A 24,663-nucleotide genomic window follows, 5' to 3' on the forward strand; every position below is an offset into this window, starting at 1 on the left:
CGAGACTTGCCCCTTCTGCAGCGTGAGGGAGAACCTGTCGCACATCTATCTTGAATGCACCAGGTTGCAGCCCCTATTCCAGCTCCTCCAGCATCTCTTGCTGAGGTTCTGGCTGCACTTTTCCCCACACCTGTTCGTTTTTGTACACCGTATAGGTGTCCCCACAAAGTTGTGAGACCTCCTCGTCAGCCTCCTCCTGGCACTGGCCACGGGTCACCATCTACAATACCAGGAGGAGGATACTGGGTGAGGGAGTGCTTTGCGACTGTGGGGCCTGTATCAGTCTTCCCTAGTCTCACACCTCTGGGCAGAGTTCCACTGGGCAGCATCTACTGGCTCCCTAGACATCTCTGAGGAGCAGTGAGCACTGTCCGGAGTCCTCTGCTCAGTGTCCCCACCTGGATCCCTCATTTTGAACCTCTGACCACCACTCCCGACCCTGTTTTTCATTAGTTGTCCCAAGTAATCATTTGGAACCTCGCAGGCCTTCCAATAAGAACAAGCAATCTAGGGGCTCGGGCCTGCAAACAGGGCAGAGCACCAAAGAGTCTGAGATCCTAGCTCTGGCAAACGGCAGACAAACGCAGGCCTCTGAGCCTAAAATGGGGAGGCTGCTGCCCTGGGGTGGGGGTGGCAGTAGGGGGCCCACCCTACTCCACCGGGTTCCAGCCCAGGGCCTTAACATTGGCAGATGGTTCCGCCAATGGGTCAGCAGTGATCCAGCCGAAACACGCTGACCTGGATTCAGGCAACAACACAACTGGACTGTAGTCGGGTGTCCCTTGGCTACTTTCTATACTCCCTTTGCTATGGTACCTGTGTCTTGGGGTTGTCCTCTGTCTCCTCAGAACATGTAGTCAGCAACAGTCCCATCAGCTCCTCGGCGTCCTGGTTGGCTGGCAGCTTTGGCGATCCTGGCAAGTTAGCACAATTGAGGTCCTCTTCAGGCTCCCACTCTAGCAGCAGGTGGGAGGCATCTGTCTCCTTTGGTGGCTGTAGCCCAACTGAGCTTCAGGGTCTGCCCTTTATACTTCCTGTCCCACCCCCCCTGCTTCCGGCAGGGTGGGTGTGGGTGTCCTTGCTCCGCCCACCAAGGTGTGGACGGGGATTCCTTCCATTAGTCTCTGAGGGAGGCCATGCCCCCTTGTTACACTGTACAGAAGTAAAGTAGCCAAAGCATAAAGCCCTGATATAATATATGTCAAGTATTACAGAGAAATAACTTGTGGTTTTGTCTTTTCAAGGTGTCCATCTCTATTATGTTGGTGGTGAGGTGTATGCAGAATGCGTGAGTGACAGCAGCATTTTTGTACAGAGCCGCAACTGTAACTATCAGCATGGCTTCCACCCAGCCACTGTCTGCAAGATCCCCAGTGGCTGCAGCCTCAAGATTTTCAACAACCAGCTCTTTGCTCAGTTGCTCGCCCAGTCCGTCAACCATGGCTTTGAGGTGGTGTACGAGCTGACCAAGATGTGCACTATCCGAATGAGCTTTGTTAAAGTAAGGATTCCTTCTCTTCTGTTGCCTTTCTGGAAAGAAAAGGGAAATCCCAGGGATTAGTTAACTGGGTTGATCTTTTCCAATAGAGTTTATATAGCCACCAACATTAAAAAAATGTATTAATGCTACTAAACAATTCACAGACTAGTTGCTGTAGAATGAAAGTGATGACGCCTAGTTGTGAGGTGCTGAACACCTTCAGTTTTCATTGAACTTGATAGGAATTGATGGTGTTCCACACATTTCTGATCTCTCGCCACAAGGAACGAAGAGAATCTCTTCAGAGCTGTTCATCCATCCCAGCCATGTTCAGCTAATGAGTTAGCAGCTCCTTATGATCAATAGTATTGAAGACAACTGCCCACTGATTTGAGGAGACTGTTGCTTTTCTGGGCCATGGCCTGGTCTAAAGCCAGACTAACTGCTCTCCAGAAACTTGGAACCTATCAGATTTTGCTAGAGCTGATTTTTCTACAATCTTCTCAGTGCCCTTTTCCAGCAAGAGGAGACTGGAGACTAGGGCCAGATTTTCACATCTAGGTACCCAAAGTCAGACTCCATAATCTGTATATAGGCACCTAGATAAAGGTGGGATGATTTTCAGAGTTCCCATCATTCCCATTCAGTATCCTTTGGAGTTGGGGTTGCTCAGCACCTCTGAAAACCAGCCCACTGCTGTTTAGGTGCAGAGTTCGAAGCCTGACTTTAGGCGCTCAGGTTTGGAAATACGGACCTAAGTGAAAAATGGCAAAGCTTAGGAGCAAGGGATAGAATACAGAACTTTTTGAGCTCTGCCGGCAGCTTGCCCTCTCATTTACAATTACAGTTTATAGCCTCACAGGCCCATCCATCTCCCATTAACTTGTCCTGACTAAGGCCACGTCTACACTACGCAGCTTTTAGTGACACGGCTGTGTTGATACAGCCGTGACGCTAAAAGTCGGGCAGTGTAGCTGCTGTTTGTCGGCTCTTTTGCCAGCAAAATACTTCAACACCTCTGTTAAAGTTTAACACTTCTGAATGGCAAAAGTTGTGTCATTCAATTGCCAGCGTAAGACATAGCTTAAGAGGAGCCTGGTGACTTTCAGGTGGCTGAACAAACCCCTCCCAATGCCCCTCGAGCTTATGATTGAAGTTCTGGGAGAAAGCTAACCAAAGGGGACTGAAAGTTTTAATCTGCACTTCTTCAGCTCTGGAAGACTCCCCCAGTCTAGTTGATCTTGTTTGTAATAACTGACAGGTCTTTGCAGCTTTATACAAGAAATGGTGCTGTCCAAATGACTGCAGTATTTATGCCAGAGGGGACGGGGCTTTTGGGCCAAGAATCAGGGCTGATATGCCTAGAATGAATATCAGCAGGGTCAAACCCCTCCTCTTCCTTGCAAAGTGTCTGAAGAGCTTCCTGAGTGCAGACCTGTCCTATAAAACTTTAAGGACCAAAGTCCTATCTGCATTTTGTGGAAATTAAAAATCTCCTGGTACTTTTTTTCCCTGAGAGTGCAAGCCAAAGTCTCCCAAGCCGGGACCTGCACTGTTGTGCTGTGCTCTAGTTTGAGAAGGAATTGAAGCCTTGTACAACTCAAGTATTAGTGGCAAAAACAGTGTTCTTTGTTAGTGGACGACATGAATGGGCATGTTTGTTCAGGAAGTGCACACAACACCTTCATTATCTCAGTAACTCGCTGGCGCTCTCTTTGATGTGTTATCTGGAATCAAACCTGAGTGGCAGGGAATGCTGTTGTGTTTTCATGCTGAACCAGACTGCTCACATGTTATCGTCTTGCATTGTTGAAACAATTGTAAACACTATATCACCCTTTTGGCTCCCTATCATCAATATGTGAGAGGTCCATTTCCAATCTTTTCAAACCTCATCGCTGCTCTTTATTTGTTCCTTGGAAAACTGCTTTGGGAGTCCTCTTATGGTCATTTTAGCAGCAAAACCTTGTCCTCTCCTCCACGGGGGACAGAGGGTGCAAGAAGCCACTTTCTGTCCCTTCTTCCCCCAGTGCACCCATGCAGCGGCTGGTTAGGATCACAACTGTAATAATACTAAGAACATATAGAATGCTTTTCATCTATAGATAGCGACGTTCTTTACAAAGGTGGGTATCATTTTCCCTGTTGCAGATGGGGAAACCGAGGCACAGAGAGGTTAAATGAGACTTCTACAATCACACAGCTTGTCAGTATCAGGAACAAAACCCAGGTCTTCTGACTCCCAGTTTGGTTCACTTCCTCTTGGATGTCACTGCCGAGGCCGTAGTGCTAAGGAGAGGACCTGGAAAACAGACTTACTGTGGTGCTGCACAGCTTCAAGGGACTGCATAGCTTGCTGATCTGGGGCATGGCCAAGCCCCAGGCTCCCTTCATGTAGACTGCTGATGACACAACCTGCTTGGAGGGGCCTGTGCTGCTCCTACTTGGAGCCGCCAGGATGGATGTCTGCTGAGTTCATTGCCTCCAGACCCCTGAGCCATTTGCTCTATGCTGGCAAATTGCCTCTTGGACCCTCCACTTAGTCACTGCCATCCCCAACGCAATCATATGGGACAAGACAACAAGCCTAGAATTTTGCCCGTAGTTTTGATTGCACTCCCTTTCTAATCACTCCAGAGAGCTCCTCCATCTGCTTAAGCTTCCAGCTTCATTTTAGTACTGGGAGCCAAGAATTCCAGCTGCAGCCCAGGGCAGGTAGTTCATAAGCAGCAGTGGAGTTGGAGTAACTTTCTTTGATAGAGACACAAGCAGAAGTCACAGTTCCTTGCCATTTTAGTCACGGTGGGTTTGAGTGTGCAGCATGAATAGTAACAAACCCGTTAAAGAGCCTGAGAATGTGTTCAAGCTGCCACGAGAGGGAGCTGTCCAGCCACCTAAACATCTGGCTTACTGCAATGTTGTCACTGTTCTATGCACCAAACTGGGCAGATGTACACAAACTTTGATCTCCCCCTCCCGCCCCCCCTCAGATTGGCAGTACTGCCAATAAAGTGAGGGGCTTAGGCAGTTCTGACATTTGTTCTACTGTCTATGCACTTTCTGATGAAAAAAGAGTACAGAACACACCAGTATTACAGATCCAGGAGATCTGGTAGATAAACTGGGGCCAATGTAAAGAAAAGAGTTTTTATGAAAACTTTTCCAGAACTTTAATGTAAACTGACTTCATTGCAGCCCAGAATGACACTAATTGATTAAAAGGAGCCTGTTTGACAGGCCCCAAAGCTAAACTCTTCTCCCTGTAAAAATTCCACCATGTTAAAGTAAATGTCTCTTTGGTGATGACAAACCTATTAGCCCTCCAGATCAACAGCAACATAGATAAACCTCAGCATCTTTGCTCAGTGACCCACCAAAAGTGCCTGCTCCTGCCAAACCCACTCATGCTGACTAGTGTCTTAGTTTGTGCTTAGTCCTATTGACATTGGAGTTCTGTTCCTGACTCTGACATTGCCCAGGAGTGTGACCTTGAGCTAGTCTTGTAATCTCTCAATCCACTTAACTCAGTGAAATCAGCACAGTAAGGGACTACATAGCCCCACTAGGTGTGGTAGAATTGGGCCTTCTGTGTTTGGGCTGAAATTAGGCATAGTAGCTCCACTAGATTTCATACTGAATGTTGTGGTTTATTTTATGCAGCACAATAAGAACTCAGTTCTGCACCCACTGAAACAGACTTGCTGGTTGTCCCGGTTACTCCAGGACTCCAGTGCATTATTAACGCCATCACACTCTCTTGGGGGTCTCTCAGATCCCAGCCAGAGTCCTGGGCAGCTGGCAGAGTGGCCTCCTGCTACAGGATCCACTGTGGAGAACTGTTGAGAACTGCCGGGGGGTCTGTGAGAGCAAGGCATAGAGAGGAATAGCGAGCAGGTGTGCGTATGCCCGATATACCTTTTCTTGAGGTGAGGGTGTAGTTGATGGAGGAGACAGAGGAAAATAGGAAATGAGGGACACGGGAAGATCCAAAGTGAGAATGGTGGAGTAGGAGATGAAGGAATGATGAGATAGGGAAAGGGAACATACCCAAATGGGTGAAGCCCAAAATGTTCCCCACCCTAGAGGAGACTGAAAGAAAGGAGGAACCTCCCCCGCACACACACATTAGAAGAAAGGCATGGGGAGAGAAACCCATGCCCTCAAGAACCCCGAATGAGAAAGCTATGGAGCCTCCCCATAAGGGACAATTGCAGGTCAGAATCGCCAGAAGAGGAAGGGGGTTGATGGTGGATGGAAAAGCCTATAAATAAACTGTGTAAATTAGAAGAGGCTAATGGGGTCTTGTAGGAGTCTCAGTATTCAAACATTTGTCTGAACCACAAACTTTTAGATAATCGTGTCACCAATAATCTTAAATTCACTGAAATGCACAGACAGTTCTGGCCCTTAAAGCTCCCCCACTTGTTGGAGAAGTTGTCCCTAGAGAAATGTATTAAATGCTGGCAACTTAGTTGATGTCACTGGCCACTTTCCCACTGGCTGCAATGAGGCTGGGCCTTTAGTGATGGAATTACAATGAAAAAGAAACTCACCTTTTGATCCTTTGGTATTTTTGTAGGGCTGGGGAGCAGAGTATCATCGCCAGGATGTTACAAGCACTCCTTGCTGGATTGAGATTCATCTGCACGGACCATTGCAATGGCTGGATAAGGTGCTCACACAGATGGGCTCACCTCATAACCCCATCTCCTCAGTCTCTTAAGAATCATCTCTAATATTACCTATAGGATGGATGCTATTGCAGGCAGTGGCTTATAGAATCTCCAAGTAAAAGAAGTTTCTATATGTAGATGTAAATATATATACATAGTCTACTATTCCTATTTTTTTCATGGTATGTTTTGTCATTTCTAGTTAACATGATGCTAGTACGACAAGGTTAGATTCAGGGTTAGCATGTCTAGTCTCATATGAAAAAAACCAGATCCCTGCAAAGAGCTAAACATTTCCTGTGAGTATCTTCATTTCCCACCCAAGTCTTCGAGAGGTGAGAATACTCAGCACGCCATATGGATTAAAAAACCCCTGGCTGCAGAGAACCAACACCAAGCTGTGCACCACTTAAATCCATTTTAAATTCTGTGGGCTTAAGCAGGACCCAAGTGGTCTGCAAGATTTGTGCATAGGGTGAATTGCAGCTGGTGAGTTAAAGGAATAAACAGCAGTTCCAATCTGCCTTCCTATTTGTGACATTCCGCAGGGTACAATCTGGACTGTTGAACAGCTGTGTCTCCTCAGTTCTCAACCTGGCATTGCCTTTTACACTGCTTTGCTATGAGAACAACGACTCCTGGCCTGTTCAAACACAGCCTCTAGCATGCAAAATCACTCCCAGCTGAAAGATATGAATGTTCTAGCCAGTCACTCCTGAATTATATTACAGAGTGACACCAGCAAATTCTCAGTCCCAAACTTGTCCCCAGAAGTGTGCATCTTGTACTGCCCAGCACCGTCCTGGACAATACAAGTTCATAGAAGGTCCGTTATTTCATTAATAGAAAATGATATGCACAAGCACTGTTATCTCAAATGGAGGTTCCCAAACACTTCAGTCCAAACACACTGGTTTAAATAAAACAAGTTTATTAACTACAGAAATATAGATTTTAAGTGATTATGAGTAATGAGGTATAAAAGTCAGAATTGGTTACAAAGAAATAAAAGGTAAAACACAAACTAATACCTAACTTATCAAGCTAAGTGAATTCAAAGCAAAGGTTTTTCTCACCACATGCTTTTACTGGCTCAACTCTTTCAGTCAGGCTTCCTCCCCCCATTCAGTGTTTCTTCAGGTGTCGTTAATGCCATGAGCAGATAGAAAGGGAGGAGAGAGGTGATTTGTGTCCTCTGTTCCTCATTTTTATATCTTTTCCTCCTCTTAAAGAATCATCTCTAGCTGGGGTTCAGGTGGCAGCAAATCTATCTCCCAAGATGAAAATTCATTGCTCACACCCTTCTTCCTGCCGAAGAATGGCTGCTTACCCAGGTGATTGTCCAATTGATTTTGTTGACACCTGGCAGAAGCGTCCATTTTTCTTTTGTCTCTGAGGAACTGGTTTGGGCTGCTTCCCCAGAATTGGAATATGCCTTATAAGATTCTACTGTATGATGTTACTAACTTTACATACAATGTTGCCAGACATATTATATCAGGACAATAACGATCAGCGAGTCATGAGTTTTTAAACAATACCTCACAAGGCATATTTTGTACAAGATTTATCATAGTTTTGTAAAAGTGAACGTACTACTATAGTCTGTTACACTATTGCAAAGCATTATGGGCTAGGCCCTACGAGGAGCTTAATTTTCCACATCTACCGTTGATTTCAGTGGGAACTGCTGGCTCACAGGAGGTGTTCAGCCCTTCCTTGTCAGAGCATCCTGGGCTAACCCAAGTAGTCAGATACTGTTGACACAGTAGTATATGGTACTGTTGCACTGAAAAACAAGAACAATTTCATTTAAACAAAACCAAAACCTATGCATATATGGTATTTAAAAATGAGTTAACTTCCACTGCTTTTTGCAAGATAAAAATAAATAAATACTTATCTGGCATGTAAACTTCATCCTCTCCACCAAGCAGTATTGATGTATTTTGTTTTTAAATTAGAACTATCTGTAGTTGACTATTGTGCTGCTATCCATGGTACGTCTAAAAGGCACTTGGACTGTGAGTCACAAAAGGGAAGTGAAAATTGTGAAATTACATAACTAACTTATCATTCCCCTTTGAAAAGCCTCTGTACTGGGTACGTGGCAGAGGTGGGAGCAGCAAACATACAAGGGTGGGAGTGGGATTGAGTTGGATACATTTACTGTATTGATGGTGCCTTGCTGCAGGGATTGATTCTGGGCCACGGATTATTCGGGGTTCAGCAGGTGATACTCTCAGCCAGTCAGGGGGGCAAAGGATACAGTACACATCCCTACAGTTGCTGGAACAAACTGTTTACCATCTTAGCCATAGGCCTTGGCATTTGCACAGTGGTTTTGGCTGTGCTGCAGGGAATGACCAGGGCTGCAGGGGCAAAGTGGTAGGCAAAAATGTTTTATAAGCTTCCAGTTCACATTCCCTCTGCAAGTGGGACATGCTGTTGCCTACACTCTGGTGCATGGAACCAGCCTGGCAAAACTCCACTCACCCAGGGCACATCACCTTTTCCGAAGGGCTCCAGTCCTTTTTCGTGATCACCAACAACATGTGAAAGGAATGAGGGAATATTTGATTATGCCTAGGCAGGACAGCTTAGCTAGCTGCCAGGAACCAGGTTGCTATAAGGGACAGAAACTCCAGTAACTTCATAGATCCCGCTTTTTACTATAACAGAAGTGTTACCCTGAAACTTTTATTGAACAGAATGATTTTTCTTTTCTCCTTGCACAATAGCTAGAACTAAGCATTGCACTGTCTAATTGTAAGAAGGGGATTTCTGAAATCTTTTAAGTATATTTTGCATAAAACCCAAATGACATCTGTTAAAAATACTTCTCACAACTTCTGGAAACTGTGTAATACCTATTGTAAGGTGATAATTATGAATGTAGCACAAGAATTTTTAATAAACCAACAGGGTTACTTTCTTTGAATACAGCTTCAAGCATTTCCAGCAGTGTTAGTGCACAGAATAATAAATGATTGTCAAATTCTGTGCAAGATAGCAAGTTTTCATGGGAAATGTGTATTGGTGAAGAGCCCCATTCTGTCACCACTTGATAGCAGCAGCATTATCTGATAGGAGAAGCTTTATAATCTCCCACAGCAATGAAATCAAGTAATACTGGTACGGAAAAACTCTAGACATGCCATTTACTGCTTAGCAGAGTTGAGAAAATTAGTTTGAAAAGACATTTTCATCAGCTCTCTAATCTTCTCTACACAGCATCTTCTGCATCAGCAGTGTCACCCTACTGGGGTCTTTGAACTGTGGTTTTCAAAATACTCATTGCTTGGGTTCTCCACCAATTTTTCTGTGCTTTTCTGACTGCAGCTCCCCCTCCCTTTTTAGCAACTGAGAATGGAGAAAGCCCACTCGCTCCATTTCGGCAGCTAGTTACTTCTTCCATTCTGTATCCCAGGTTCATCCTTTCCTTCTGCGCTGCCCTTTTTGGTGAAAGATAATTGACTCCCTCCAACCCACAGGGGAGGAGTTGCAGCCTCCTCCTCAATCCCCTGTTAATGCCTGTATAGAATGGACAGATAGGCTTGATTATAGACATTCTCAGCACCTTCCTCTTCTACTCAGAGAGTGAACATGTCCCTTCCAGCTTTAGAATCCAGCTGTCTCCTGCTGATAGTGCAGCAGAACACCTGCCCAACTGCACTGGTCTCTTTTCTAAAATATTTTTGGTTTGTAGGGGGTTTCACCTCCGGAATGCAAGGGCATTTGCACAGTAATAACCCATGTGATTTGTGTGTGATTAAAACAACAGTCACCTCAGGTCGGCTTTTTCCCTCCTGTATTCCACTCTCTGGGAGTAATCCTTATAAAAATAGCCCCATTGACTTTAGTAGGACTACACCCCTGAGTAAGGGCTGCAGTAACAAGTTCCTAGTGTGTAAACCCCACTTGCCTTGTTAAGGTATTTCATCAGATTTTAAAGCATTCACAGCAGACCTGGCAAAACCCTAAATTACATTCAGGCCAAATTTTAGAAAAGCAGCCACTGACTTGCAATGCCCAACTTCAGCTGCCTTACACCAGATCATCCAGGTTACTTAGGTGCTTATCACCATTATTTTCAATGGGAGCTAAAGGCCTAAACATCTTTGAGAATCTGGGCCCTTGGGCCTGAATTTCAAAGGGCCTCCGTGTCTGCAGCCGTCATTGATTTTAGCTGAGTGGTCAGCCTATTCTAAATGACAAGTCCACGTTGTCTGAAACTGGGCATAAATTTCCCATAACTTATTGCAAGGTAATTCTGTGTTTCACTGTAATGTTTCCCCATTGTAAATGGTGATATTTTCTGCTCAAAGGTCCTCATGATGCTGTCAGCTAGTATTCAATCAAAAACCTTTAAACGAACTCATAAATACTGCAGCTTTTGATAGACTGCCAAAGAGATTTAAAAGCCACTTAGAGGAAAACTAATCCGCAAAGACAGGTTGTTTTTTTTTAATTTTTTTTTAAAGCTTCTGGGTATCAACAATTCAAACCATGTTTAATGTTCCTACCGAGAAGTGCAATGTATCAAAAGAGAGTTATGAGATTTAAGCTGCTGGTGGCACAAAGAACATTCATTATGATGCTCAGACCACTTATTTTCCTATTAAGAAATCTGTGCAAGAAAATTGTTGTGCGTTGATGATAGTTTAATTGCTGCCAGTACTTCAGAAATACCAGTATTAATATATCACCTTTTTTCAGAGCCTGTTCAAGCAAACCTTGCATCCCCCATGAAGCTGTCAGTTGGCCCCTTCTTTTTCCCACCCTTAACCCCCATTTACCCCACATCAGATGGGCAGGTATGTAGTGTGTCCAGACCTGGTCTGTGCGTGTGTTTGTGGAGAGAGTTAGGAGCTCATCTGGAATACCGTGTGCAGTTCTGGTCTCCCGTGCTGAAGAAGGATGAATTCAAACTGGAACAGGTACAGAGAAGGGCTACTAGGATGATCCAAGGAATGGAAAATCTATCTTATGAAAGGAGACTCAAAGAGCTTGACTTGTTCAGCCTAACCAAAAGAAGGTTGAGGGGGGATATGATTGCTCTTTATAAATATATCAAAGGGATAAATATTAGGGAGGGAAAGGAATTATTTAAGCTTAGTACCAATGTGGACACAGGAACAAATGGATATAAACTGGACACTAGGAAGTTTAGACTTGAAATTAGACAAAGGTGAAATTCTGGAACAGCCTTCCAAGGGGAGTAGTGGGGGCAAAAGACATAACTGGCTTTAAGACTAAGCTTGATAAGTTTATGGAAGGGATGGTATGATGGGATAGCCTAATTTTGGCAATTAATTTGGCAACTGATCTTTGATTATCAGCAGGTAAGTATGCCAAGTGGTCTGTGATGGGATGTTAGATGGAATGGGATCTGAGCTTCTACAGAGAATTCTTTCCTGGGTGCTGGCTGGTGAGTCCTGCCCACGTGCACAAGATTTAACTGATCACTATAGTTGGGGTCAGGAAGGAATTTTCCTCCAGGGCAGATTGGTAGAGGCCCTGGAGGTTTTTCGCCTTCCTCTGCAACATGTGGCACGAGTCACTTGCTGGAGGATTCTTTGCAGTTTGAGGTCTTCAGACCACGATTTGAGGACTTCAGTTACTCAGACATAGGTTAGGGGTTAGTTACAGGAGTGGGTGGGTGAGATTCTGTGGCCTGCATTGTGCAGGAGGTCAGACTAGATGATCATAATGGTCCCTTCTGACCTTAAAGTCTATGAGACTATGAGTTTCCTGTTAAACAGGAGCACAGAAGGCCTTGCAGTGCAATACACCTCTACCTCGATATAACACGACCCGATATAACACGAATTCGGATATAACGCAGTAAAGCAGTGCTCCAAGGGAGCAGGGCTGTGCACTCCAGTGGATCAAAGCAAGTTCAATAAACGCAGTTTCACCTGTAACACAGTAAGATTATTTTGGCCCCTGAGGATAGCATTATATCGAGGTAGAGGTGTAGTTATGGCTGCAATAAAGGGGCAGACATCTTCATTGCCCTTAGGGCCCAAAGTCCTGTTGTCCCTGCTCCACAGGATATGATTGTGACACAGCTGCCAGCTAGGGATTTAGAGCCCAATCCAACACCCACGGAAGTAAGTCTTGCCAATGAATCCAATGGGTGGTCAGTCAGGACTATAGTCCTTTAAGTCAAACTATAGTGAAGTGTCCTACACATTAGCTCTGCAGGTTCATCCCTGGTGGTGACCAAGATGGTGATTGCGACATTGTCACAGGAGAGCTCTGCTAAGGAGAGGCAACTTATACTTCATACTTTATGGAACTGAAGCATGAACATCAGTGGGCCCGCTCCACTTAACGGTGGAGGGAGAGGCATCTGTGTCTAGCTTTGTCTGATCTGACCCTGCTCTTTCATGGCTGACAGCATTTATTATCTGCTTGCAAAGCTATGAGACTCAGGAAGCATCACTCACCACTTGCTGCTTAGAGAGATATAGAGTTCCTTAGATGTGACTACTATGGGAGAAACTGCAGCTGTTTCTTTTGGTTGAATAGAATCATTAATAAAGAAGTGTGCTTAATTTATTTGTTCTTGGAATGGATCTCAAGGGGAAAGCCAGTGTTCTTGGCTTATTAGGGACTTTTTCTCTTTTGTATTCAACTTTAAGAATACTTAAATTCTATCTGATAAAGCTGGGGGGAGATCTATAGACCATTTGAAATGTAATGTGTGATATCATCCCTAGCAGTGCAGGGCAGTTTGTGCTGGAAGTCAAAACCATAGACAAGCATTTCATCCTTCTTCCTATTAATCTCTCTCATTACTGATTCCAAGAAAACGAGAAGCAGATGCGGTAAATAAAGCTTGGGGTGCAATGGAGTAAACTCAGAATAGAAAACACATTAAAATGTCATTTTCAAAGCTGAGGCATATTGCGCATAATACAGATTGTGCTGTTACCTGGGAAGCTGGTTTTATCCTGGACGTCTCCTGCTTTTGAGTTGGGACAGGCAGCTAGTCAGAACAGTCTGCAGGTGCAAGTGGGAGCTTTAGTGAAAGAGCTGAGAAGGGTCCATGTAGGGCTGCGGCTTTCTAAAGCTCTTAGGACTAAATTCTGCTTCACTGAGGGACCAAGGAGAGTGGAGATGTAGCTCATGAGCAGAATGCCCCATTCCACCAAGGAAAGGTGTGATGGTAGGGAGCATGCTGGACAGTGTTATGTGTGCTGCAGAAATTTGCAGCTATGCATGCCTCCCTATCCTTCCGAGTCTGTGCATGGTGAAAAAGGGCCTAACCATAGTCCCAGTCTGGCTGGGCACTGCATAGCAAGGGCTATGGACGGCTAGGTGCCCCCACAGTATTAGGGAGTTGTGTTCTGTCTGGCTCCTGGATAGAGGAGAGAATCCCTGTACCTTCTTTCACCCAGTAAGCTGCTGGAATGACTCAACAGGAAAAAAAACCAAGTCACAGTCAGCAAGGCCTGTTTCTTAAGGCATAACCTTTATAACAAGAAATCCAAATAAGTTCATGTGAACAAAAAATCTCCACAGCATCATGCCATGGCTCTTTGTGCAGAGCACTACCTTCTTAATGGCATTCTCCTCCCAGAACAACCATTCTCAGATCCCTTTCCTTTAAGCACCTGCTGAGGGGTATTAACTCTTTGTTTAGCAGGGGTCAGCTAATACTCCTGTCAAACACCCACTTTGCCCCAGAGCACCTGCACAAGACTAGAGAACATATAGCTTTTATTTTACAAGCAACTGCCTGTGCAAATTAGATCAAATACTTCCTCCTTAAATTGATTCCCTGGGTTAGAACATAAGACTGGCCATACTGGATCAGACCAGTGGTCCATCTCACCCAGTATCCTGTCTTCTGACAGTGGTTGATGCCAGATGCTTAGAGAGAATGAACAGAACAGGGTAATTATTGAGCAATCCCCCGTCATCCAGTCCCAGCTTCTGGCAGTCAGAGGCTTAGGGACAGCCAGAGCATGGGGTTACCATTTTGGTTAATAACCATTTTGGAGTTGGTTTGTTTAATTTTGTTTTAAATTACACACTGTGTCCCTTGAAGTCAGTTGCACTTCCATCATTGCCAGTGTGAATACTTGCAGCTAATTGTGAACTTTTCTCTGATGTGTGGTCTTAGGGTTTTTTTGTTACATATGTATACTGCTATCTTGTATTCTTAGTTAGTCCTAAAATGGTCATGCACAATAATAGCACAGGAAAACTAATCTAACCAGTTAATTTCAAATACATAATTCATCATACATTGAAATCTATGGAAGTTTGTTTAATCCTAACCCTTTGCACTTTCAAATACATTATCATGTCATCTGTATCAAAATGTTTCTGATATTACAATATGCTAAAATATTACAGTATCATTAATTCACACTCATGCCTGCGAGACACTGCAGATTAGTGAGCACGGGAACAAATTTAACAAAGAGCTGAGATAATTCATCACTACATTTTCTTCATTTATTTTGGCAATTTCAGTTCTGTTTTACTTATTTATAATTCTTTCTAAAATACAAATAAATTTACCACAGCATACTTTGTAAAGATAACTCATTGTTAGTAATTCAAGATCTCATTACAGCACTGCCTCTATTTAAATTTTGCTGATAAATGGGGCGATTAACCCCTTTCTGTGTGGATTATAAAGTGTGTATAGTAATGAAGGCTCTAATCCTCCAAAGATATATGCATGTGAGGGGCAAAACTATGGATTTGAGGGGTTCTCTGCTGTTTATTAGTATGTATTAGTTATCACACTCTAATTGAAGGAAAAACCAGTACCAAATGGAATATATAAATATACAAAGGCTTGGAAGGATTATATTTTTATTGGTGAACGTCAGTAAACATCAATTTCACAGCATATACACAAACCAGTGGGGAAAATATCCATCTATAATAATCAAAATTTACAGATAGGTGAAATAAGAAAAATGCAGTTTGAGAACCTATGAGAGGATATTTACTTTGTATATTTTCATATGTGATGTTGAAAATGTGTGTTCTAGTGGTTAGAAAGCTTTAATTTTTGGATCCCAATGTCTGCTGTCATTAAATAATTATTGTCTGACACCCCCCCCCATAATTTCCTGCAACTGTGAAAATTTAAACTGATAGAAATTAAAAAATGCTTAAAACCCATAATTTTGTGCAATTGTGAAAGTTTAAATAAATAAAAATGGGAAAAAATGCTTAAAATTAAACATTATCTGTCAAAATTATTTCTAAAACAAGTTCTGCCAACCCTAAATATAAAAGAGTAAAATACACAAGTTCTCTCTCTGGTTGATTTCGGCCCTTCCTCCCACTATCACAGCCAGGGCCAGCTCCAAGCACCAGCTAAGGAAGCAGGTGCTTGGGGCAACCAATATCAAGGGGCACTCCGGTTTCTACTGGAGTGGCATGTCTGGGTCTTCGGTGGCAGGTCCCTCAGTCCCTGTTGGAACGAAGGACCTGCCACCGAAGAGCGGAGCGGTGCGATCGCGCTGCTGCAGCTTTTTCTTTTTTTTGCCACTTGGAGTGGCAGAAAACCTGGAGCCAGCCCTGATCACAGCCTGAGCAAAACTACTTCATTATCCAGAAAGAGGGGATTTAGGGTATGTCTACACTTCAAAAATAAACCCATAGCAGGAAGTCTCAGAGTTCGTGCTCATGGGGCTTGTGCTATGGGGCTAAAAATAGCAGTGTTGACATTCCCGCTTGTGCTTTGAGCCTGGGACCCACTCTCCTAGCTGGCTTTGAGTCTAGGCTCTAAGTCAAATGGGAACATCTACTCTGCTATGTTTAGCCCAGTAGCACAAGCCCTCTGTGCCCGCATAAGTTGACCAGGCTCTGAGACACACTGCTGCAGAGGTTTCTTTGCAGTGCAGATGTACCTTCAGTGTCATTCTCAGGCAGATGTCCTTGACATTCCAAAAACTTGCCAGTGCAAATTAGTGCATGAGTAGTGCCACTTGTACCCTTGCCTCTTGAGACAGAAGTAGTAGCCTTCATGAGCCTGGGAGTTCAGAGCCACATTAAGTCCTCCAACTGGCAAACTAGGCCTTGCTATCACATTGAGAAAAACATTATGCTTGCTACATGGTTAAGTAGCTTTTCCAAATCCTTTGTTCTCTCAAGGGTGACTGAGGCTGCCTCAAAACAATGTACTTAGTCTGATGTTTGAAAAACACAGTTTATCAATCTTTCATTTCTTTGGATAGAATGATCCCGGTGTAATAGTGATCATACACATCTTGTGCTTATTGTTAATAAAGTTACTTCCAAACAGAGAGCAGTTTTTTGGTGTGAATTTTTCTGTGTGGCTGAGATTTACAAATTAAACCTTGATAAGAGTCTAGTGCCCAATCCTGCTCCCATTCACTACAGGCACAGGAGCACCCCCCGTTAGAAAACTCTCAGTCAGATGAGTAAACCTTGTACACATAGTCCCACTGGAATCCGTGGTTCTTGTTCAAGTACTTGCTCATGCCAATTCCATTCTAGGTGTGTGCGTGCCCATGGAGACTTTTGCCCTAATAGTATCTGTAGGGTCGGCTGCAGTGCCCCCGACGGCCGTGCTCATGCATCAGTATATCAGGCGCCACCAGCTGTACACCCTCTCAGTTCTTTCTTACCATCTGTGATGGTTGGTTGGAATGCCCTGTCTTCCATTGCAAGAACATTAGTGATTCTTTCAGCCCATTGTTCTGTCTCCTTTGTAGTTAGTTTTTAGGTACTTAGTTTGACTGTTAAGTGTCACATAGTTTTAGTAATTAGAGTCCCAGCTGGGATTTCGCTGCAAAGTGGGGCATGCCCCATGCTTTAAGCCAAGTTCATCGTGTACCCAGCTGATGCCCATCGTGACTCCCACAACAGCTGTTTCAAGTGTCTGGGGGAATCACACAGAAAAGACAAGTGCAGGATCTGCAAGAACTTTCACCCTAGATCCCAGAAGGAGTGGGATATCCGCTTGAGAGCCCTCCTCACGGAGGCTGTGCTTCGTCCAGCCTCAGAGCCCTCCGGTCAAATTCCATGCCTAGTACTTTGGCATTAGTGTGCAGTGCACCGCTGGCTACAGAACCCACCCAGCACCATTCCCCTTTGCCAGTGCCCAAGGGCCCGTGGGCACCGCAGGACAAGGGGGCTTTGGACAAAGGACCTGTGTCAGGTCACGTGCTTGCCCCAGAGCTGCACAGGGGTACCACTGTGGTCAGACCCCCCCTAGCCCAGCCAGGGATCCACCTCTGTCCCCCACAATTTCAGGTGTCTAACCATCAGGCCCTGCTAGGCAGGTACAATTTCAGCTTGTGGGACTCCATCAGCAAGTTCAAGAAGGGCCTTCCAGAGGACCAAGCCGAGGAGTTTGCCACCTTAGTGGATGAGGGTAAAGCAGTGGCGGGAGGCGCCCTCTAGCTGGCCTGGGACACTATGGACTCAACAGCCATGGTGGTTGCCTCTGTAGTGGTCATGAGGCACAACTCCTGGTCACATCCTCCAGGCTGTCCCAGGAGATGCAAACTACCCTCCACAATATCCCATTTGAGAGAGCAGGGCTCTTCTCAGAGCTGACTGATGCATGGCTCCACAGCCTTAAAGACTCCTATGCCACCCTCCTGTCCTTGGGCCTGTACACCCCTCAACGGGCTAGAAAGTCATTCCAGCCGCCGCCTCCATCAAAGTTGTGGAGCTTTCCCCGGTCCAGCTCCTACACAAAAGGAAAAAGACAAGGAGTTTAAGCAACAGCACCTTTCATCTTCCTGCTCCTTTGCCGAGCTTGGCCCCTCTCAAGATCAGGGCAGCCAGAAGCAGGCATTTTGAGAATGCGTCTGAGAACAACGCCCAAGCCACTGCCCAGGATCCACCCCCCTGCTTTTTCCTCGATAGTCTACCCTGCTTTCGTTCGGCCTGGTTCTGGCTGACCTCGAACCACGGTGTGCTCGACACAATTTGGTCCCGACTCAATTGTTCACTACACATCAATGTCAGGGAGCTTAAAGTGGTCCACTTGGCCTGCCATGGCCTTCCTACCTCACCTGAAAAACAGGGTGGTCCAGGTCCTGACAGAGAATACAGCGGCTATGTTCTATATCAACAAGCAAGGCAGAGCCAAGTCACCTGCCCTTTGCCAGAAAGCTCTCAGACTATGGACATCTGTGTGCAATAAGACTTCCATCTCGTAGTCACACACCTCCCCGGGGCCAGGAATGCTTTGGCAGATCATTTCAGCAGGACTTTCTCGTCTCACCATCAATGGTCTCTCCATCTGGAGGGGATCAGCATCATCTTCCACAGGTTGGGTACTCCCCGGGTGGACCTGTTTGCATCCAGACTCAACAGGGAATGCCACGACTTCTGCTCCTTTCAGGCGTCTGACAGAGGCTATCGGATGCTTTTCTGCTCCCATGGTTGGAAGCTCTAATGTACGCCGTTCCCCCAGTTCCACTGATCCACAGACTTCTCATGAAGATCAAGCAAGACAGAGTGAAGGTGATCCTCATAACGCCAGCTTGGCCACACCAGCACTGGTTCGGCACGCTGCTGGACCTCTTCATGGTGGCTCCATTTCAGTTACCACTCCGGCTGGATTTTCTGTCACAAAACCACAGCGCCCCCCCTGCACCTGAACCTGGCAGCATTGCATCTGGTGGCTTGGCTGTGGCACAGCTAAATGAAGAGGAGCAGGAGTGCTCGGCCAGAGTTCAGCAAGTCTTGCTGGGCAGCAGAAGGCCTTCCACTAGAGTGACCTACACGGCCAAGTGGAGACAGTTTATGTACTGGTCCTCAAATAAAGGCATTCGGCCTGGGCAGGCTTCACTGCTGTTATTCCTGGACTACGTTCTGCACCTCAAGCCCCAAGGCCTGTCTTTGTCATCTATTAAAGTCCATATGGCTACTATTTCAGCTTTCCATCTGCCACTAGAGGGCAGGTCGGTTTTTGCCCACGGCATGACTGCCAGGTTCCTCAATGGCCTTGAGCACCTCTATCCGCTTGTCAGGGACCCAGTCCCTCTGTGGGACCTAAATCTCATGCTATCCCAGCTCATGGCACACACCCCTTCGAGCCTCTGGTTTCCTATTCTCTCCTCCTTTCTTGGAAGGTTGCATTCTTGGTTGCAATAACTGCAGCCCGCAGGGTCTCTGAGATTAGGGCACTTACCTCAGAACTGCCCTATACAGTCTTTTACAAAGACAAGGTCCAATTGCGTTCACACTCAGCCTTCCTGCCGAGTTTCATAGGGCCCAGGAGATTTATCTGCCCATCTTTTTTCCAAAGCCCCATAAGTCGGAGGAGCATTGGCTGCATTCCCTAGATGTCAGAAGAGCACTAGCCTTCTACATTGAACGGACCAAGCCATTCTGCAAATCCATGCAGCTGTTCGTCACAGTGGCCAACAGAATGAAAGGTCGTCCGATGTCTGCTCAAACAATTTCTTCTTGGATCACTGCCTGCATTCATTACTGCTACGACCAGGCAAATACCTGACCTGCTAATGTGGACAAACAAACTAAACCGATAGAGAAATAGGCAGCCTCTATAGAATGTTTAATATAAATTGAACAGATCACTACAAGGGCTCAGCCCCTTTCAAGGACTATGGAGGCACCGTAGCCTGGCCTGAGAAGACTGAAAACTGGAATAGTAACCTGATCATCTTCTCTCACAGATGAATGACAGATTCAGTACCATAAACAATACTCTGCATCCAGGTCACTCCATTAACTCAATAATTATACAGCCTGAACAGATGTTTGTGAGCCTTGATAGGCCAGCTGGCAGAACATTTGATCTAGGAAATTGCATCAAATAATGGCTTGTGTGTGGATGATGATCAGCCAGCCTCACAGCATTCAAACATTGTAGAAAAGAGGTGGGATTGGACACAGATCAATGTGACCTGTTGTGAATCTGGTTTTATTTTAACAGCATGAGTAAGTTGGTGTTGGAGAAGTAGTGCCAGTTTTTCCCAATCCGGTCACTGACTTGGAGGAGTGCCAAAGACTCCTATGTACATGGGGTAAGTGGTGTATACATTTGAATGCCGGGCATGTCACACTCCCCCCATTCTGTATATCATCTCATGGTTAGAGAACTCAGCTAGAATGTAGAAGACCAGAGTTCTAATCCCCACTCTGCCTGTTTTGGGGCACACACTTGAACCCAGATCTTCCCGCTCAGACAAGAGCCCTCACTATTGAGCTAACTCATATTCTGGGATGGAGCTCTCTCAATCTCTCCAGTAGAGCTGTATAAAAAAACAAAACCAAAAAACTTAAATATTGAGAATGACTCTATAGGCCCCAGGGTTGGCACAAACACTAGAAACCTGGGTTTCAATGCCTACTCCAATGATTATTTATTTTATCCAAAATGGAAGAGCTTCAATAGAAGCTACTGAGAGAAACCTACAGTGGAATATTCCATAGCCCTGTGATTAGGGCATATAGGTGGGAGACTAGGGTTGAAGTTTCTGTTCCAAATCAGACAAAATAGGGATTTGAATCTCTGTCTCCAACATTCCAGTTACTGGGAATAAAAGCCCACTAACTTGTTTGACCAAATCTTCCAGCAAGGCATCCAGTCTGATCTGAAGATTTCAAGAGATGGAGAATACACTATGTCCTTTCGTAGCTTGTTCCAATGATTAATCACCCTCACTGTCAAAACTTTGTACCTTTAGGTAAGCTAGATCTATCAAATATACTTATTTGATATGTTAACCTCTGAAAATGAACTATGAAACACACAAGAAAGACAGTCTGCCCCAAATGATGTCATATGTGAGAAAATTAAGCTAACAGATATTAAAATAGCACAGATCATGTATGTGAGTTCAGTCGGCTTGCAATATGGTAGATAATAGATATTTGAGTTATGTGATGCGCTTGCAAAATGGACTTTGTATGCATGTTATTATTCAAGGAAGTAGCCTGTTGAACCACTGCATCCAAAATTCTAATTTTCAGATGCCAGTATCTCTCACACAGTTTAAGGAAGGCATATGAAAAATATAGCTTCCTTGTTTGATTGCCTTTGACAGTGAGTGAAATCTACTGGGAAAGACAACAGAGTAACAAGTTATCAATATAAGGATGACAAGCCTCACAAAGAAGCTGCTAGTCCCAACATGACTTGATTCTGCTTTCCCCTTTTTATATTTTATTTTCTTCTCATCCCATACATTTTATTCTTTATGGTCTGAGTTAAATCAACCTAGTTATTGAAGCATAGTTCTAATTGAAGCCATTTTATGTCACATCTTTAAACTGTAAGGCTCCTAACATGCTTTACAAGCTCAGTAAATCACAAAGAGCAAACTACTTCCTGAGTTATCACTTCACCTTAGTAAATTAATGTCCAATTGTTTTTAACAGATAGGAATATCACACACTAATGATTTCAGCTTAACAATAGCCAAATGCTGAAAGTTACTGGTGGATGTGTACATGGAGGATTTCCTGAATCAGACATTTGATTTAAACATTCACAAACATAATTTAGATAGAATGAGTATTTTGAGTGACATTTTGGAAAGACAACATTAACAAATCAAATTCTGATAATTATGTATTATTGTAACAATTAGCAGTCATGTTAACTATTACTAAAAGATTAAAAGAAAAATTCCTAATTTACTTTTGCATTTGACAGCACTTTGTTTAGTCCATTTCCAGATCTATTCTGTGTGGACCAGTTTCTTCTGGTTTCTCCATCTCAAAAAATAAATTAGAATTGAAAAAGGTAGAGAGAAGGGCAACAAAAATGATTAGGAGTTTGGAACGGCTTCCAAAGGAGGAGAGATTTAAAAGATTCGGACTTTTCAGCTTGAAAAACAGACTATAGCGGGAGGGGGGAATATAATAGAGGCCTATAAAATCATGAATAGTGTGGAGAAAAAGCATTCTTTACCCCTTCATATACAGGGCTGGACCACAACATTTTAGCACCTAAGGCGGGGAGTTCAAATGACGCCATGCCCCCTCACTTGGGCCAAAACTTTGAAAGGTTTCAATTCTGCCTTCTTCCCATTCTACTCCTGTCATGGTACTGCTCTGCTACCTACCCCAATAAAGGAGAACTAACAACTTAAAATGCCTTGTTCAAAAATTTTAAATAACACAACTTTCAAAAGCCTGAACTGCAAATGTAACTTTTCTTGTCTGCATAGTAAACACTGGCATTTTCATCTGTTTGAATAATCAAAGTGGTGCTTTCTGTGCCTTCTTGGTTGCAAAGATTTGAACTGCTTCCTGAAGGTCCACAGTCTGGACCAGTTCATGCTCTATTGATATGGTTGAAAGGCGGATCAGCCTCTCCTGTGTCATTGTGGAGCGTAGATGTGTTTTTATTAACTTCAGCTTGGTGCAGCTGAATTCTCTACTGGCAACTGTTACAGGAAGTGTTAGAAGTATATGCAGAGCACCAAAAGCATTTGGAAAGAGAGTGGTCATCTTATTTGTGCACACATATTCCAGAACAGCCTTTAGAGTTGATCGTGCTGAAATGTATCTTGAAGGGCTTTCAGTTCATCACCTAAATCACTCGCATCAATATCGCGCATGTCATCATGTGTCAACACTGTCTCTAGTGCCTGCATTGCTAGTGTAGGTCTTCTTTAGGTATAGCGAGGAGTTTTGGAATATCATACAACATCCCAAATACACTGCTGTGTTCCTTGAGCTGCATGAAATGTTCTTCTGCATGAAACGTTCAACTGACTGTATTGCACAATCTAGCACCTGGTTAAAGAATTCAATTTTGAATTGTTGTTTGGGGTCTCTTAGGGGATTATCCCATGCCTTGTAATCAAAATGTCATCTTCTTCGGTGATTCTTGTATTCTTGAATAGGTGGAAAAATAGCTTCAGTGTGAAGTTCCTCTGCCAACTTCTGTGCACTCTTCAGAACCTTTTGAAATCCCTCATCTAACTGGTAAGACTAGGTATGACTTTGCTTTATCCAGTTGTTCCATTGCTCCAGATATATCAAGGTCAACACATTGGAGTCTCTTGCTTACAACAATTATTTCAAAAACAGTATGTCATGCCACAACACTAAGCCACACAGAAATTTGAAGTTATGTATGTTTCTGGTGATTCCATTTCCCTCTGCCACTGTTCTCCCACAAACAGTTCCTGTCATAGCATTATCCTCCACAATGGCAACTATGGCATCATCTATCTTCCCAATTTGGTTTCAGTGTCAGAGAGGATGTTCCCAGATGTTGCTTCAAAATTTGCCATCGATGAGTTGATGCAGAGAAAAATACATAGATGCTTTGAATTACATTAAAAAATTCAGCAACCTCACTAGAAGCTAATGCTGCATCACTGACCACCAAGTTCAATGAATGAGAACTGCATGGGACAAAAAAAGCTCCAGGGTTTAACTCTCAGATCCATGTCTGCACTCCTCTGTTCTTTTCTCTCCTGGTGGCACCGTTATTCGTAGCCCTCACCTCTCATGTCAGCTTCTGCATTTCCTGTATCTTCCAGCTTCTTAAGAAGTACATTTGTCATACCAGCTCCTGTAGTATCATCAATGTCAATACATTCTAGAAAATGTCCCTGCAGTGGTGACTGTCAGAGAGCATTTTCACTAAGTTCTGTTGTTGTTACAAAACGCACCATTAAAGTCATTTGTTCCGTACGGCTGATGTCAGGTGTGCAGTCCAGCATAACAGATTTGGTCACTTCAGATCTGCCACAATCTTCTGTTTGACTTTGGTTTCCAGTAACTGTATGATCTCATTTTGAATTGTTTTTCCAAGGTAGTGGTGTGTGTACATTTCTTAGGTGGTGACTTCTTAGATGCTCCTGGAATACAGCATCAAACTCAGCAATCAGCTCCACAATTTTAAGAAAGTTTCCATTGTCTGGCACATACAGCTGATCTGAAGTGCCATGCAGTGCTAGGTTTGGGGTAGCAAGCATTCTCACAATGAGCTTTTTCAGAACATTTTGCCAGTAAAGAGATTCTGATGCAATCTTCTCTTGATGCTGATCATCTATGGTGGCCTTGAACCTTAGTCTCATCTCAAGCTCTTTCCACCTATGGAATGCTCTCTGGTGATTTGCTGCCTTCTCATGGCATGCAAAATTTCTACAGTCCTTTGTTCTTGTAGAACCCAATGTGGCTGGAACGTTAGACTGGAAGAGTTTGCAACAAAAAGAGTATACAGCATTCTGGGTTTTTGAGTACATAAGCTATGGCCTCTCTACTTTGTCACCATTGGGGATATTGCACCAATAATGTGTTGGATGTTAACTTCTATTTCATTGTCTCTGGGGAACATGAAGCTTTTCACTTGCCATGGCCCATGCAGTACAAGGAAGTCCCTCAGGCTATTGCTCAAGTGGATCCACAGTCCTGGATCATCTAGACTTAAGGAACTAAACTCAGCAGCAGCTGTTTCTTGCACCTCCACCACTCTTCTCTGATCTACACTTTTCTTCAGGAATGTACATAGTTGCATCCATTTGAGATGGACATATGGATGCTGCAGTAGCTCCCAGG

The 24,663-nt window shown here is 44.2% G+C and overlaps 1 protein-coding gene across 3 annotated transcripts in view; it reads left to right on the forward strand.

The window, feature by feature from the left end:
* The window catches only part of SMAD9 (SMAD family member 9), a 76,906-nt gene extending 69,701 nt beyond the window's left edge, over positions 1-7,205 (forward strand). For all 3 annotated transcript variants that reach the window (XM_050937262.1, XM_050937263.1, XM_050937264.1), the window contains 2 exons: positions 1,245-1,501; positions 6,060-7,205. In XM_050937262.1, the coding sequence (XP_050793219.1) occupies positions 1,245-1,501; positions 6,060-6,203 (401 nt within the window). In that variant the 3' untranslated portion in view covers positions 6,204-7,205. The remainder of the gene's footprint in view (positions 1-1,244; positions 1,502-6,059) is intronic.
* Positions 7,206-24,663: the final 17,458 nt, after the last annotated feature.

The sequence above is a fragment of the Gopherus flavomarginatus genome, chromosome 1 (assembly GCF_025201925.1).
Source record: "Gopherus flavomarginatus isolate rGopFla2 chromosome 1, rGopFla2.mat.asm, whole genome shotgun sequence".
Taxonomy (NCBI): domain Eukaryota; kingdom Metazoa; phylum Chordata; order Testudines; family Testudinidae; genus Gopherus; species Gopherus flavomarginatus.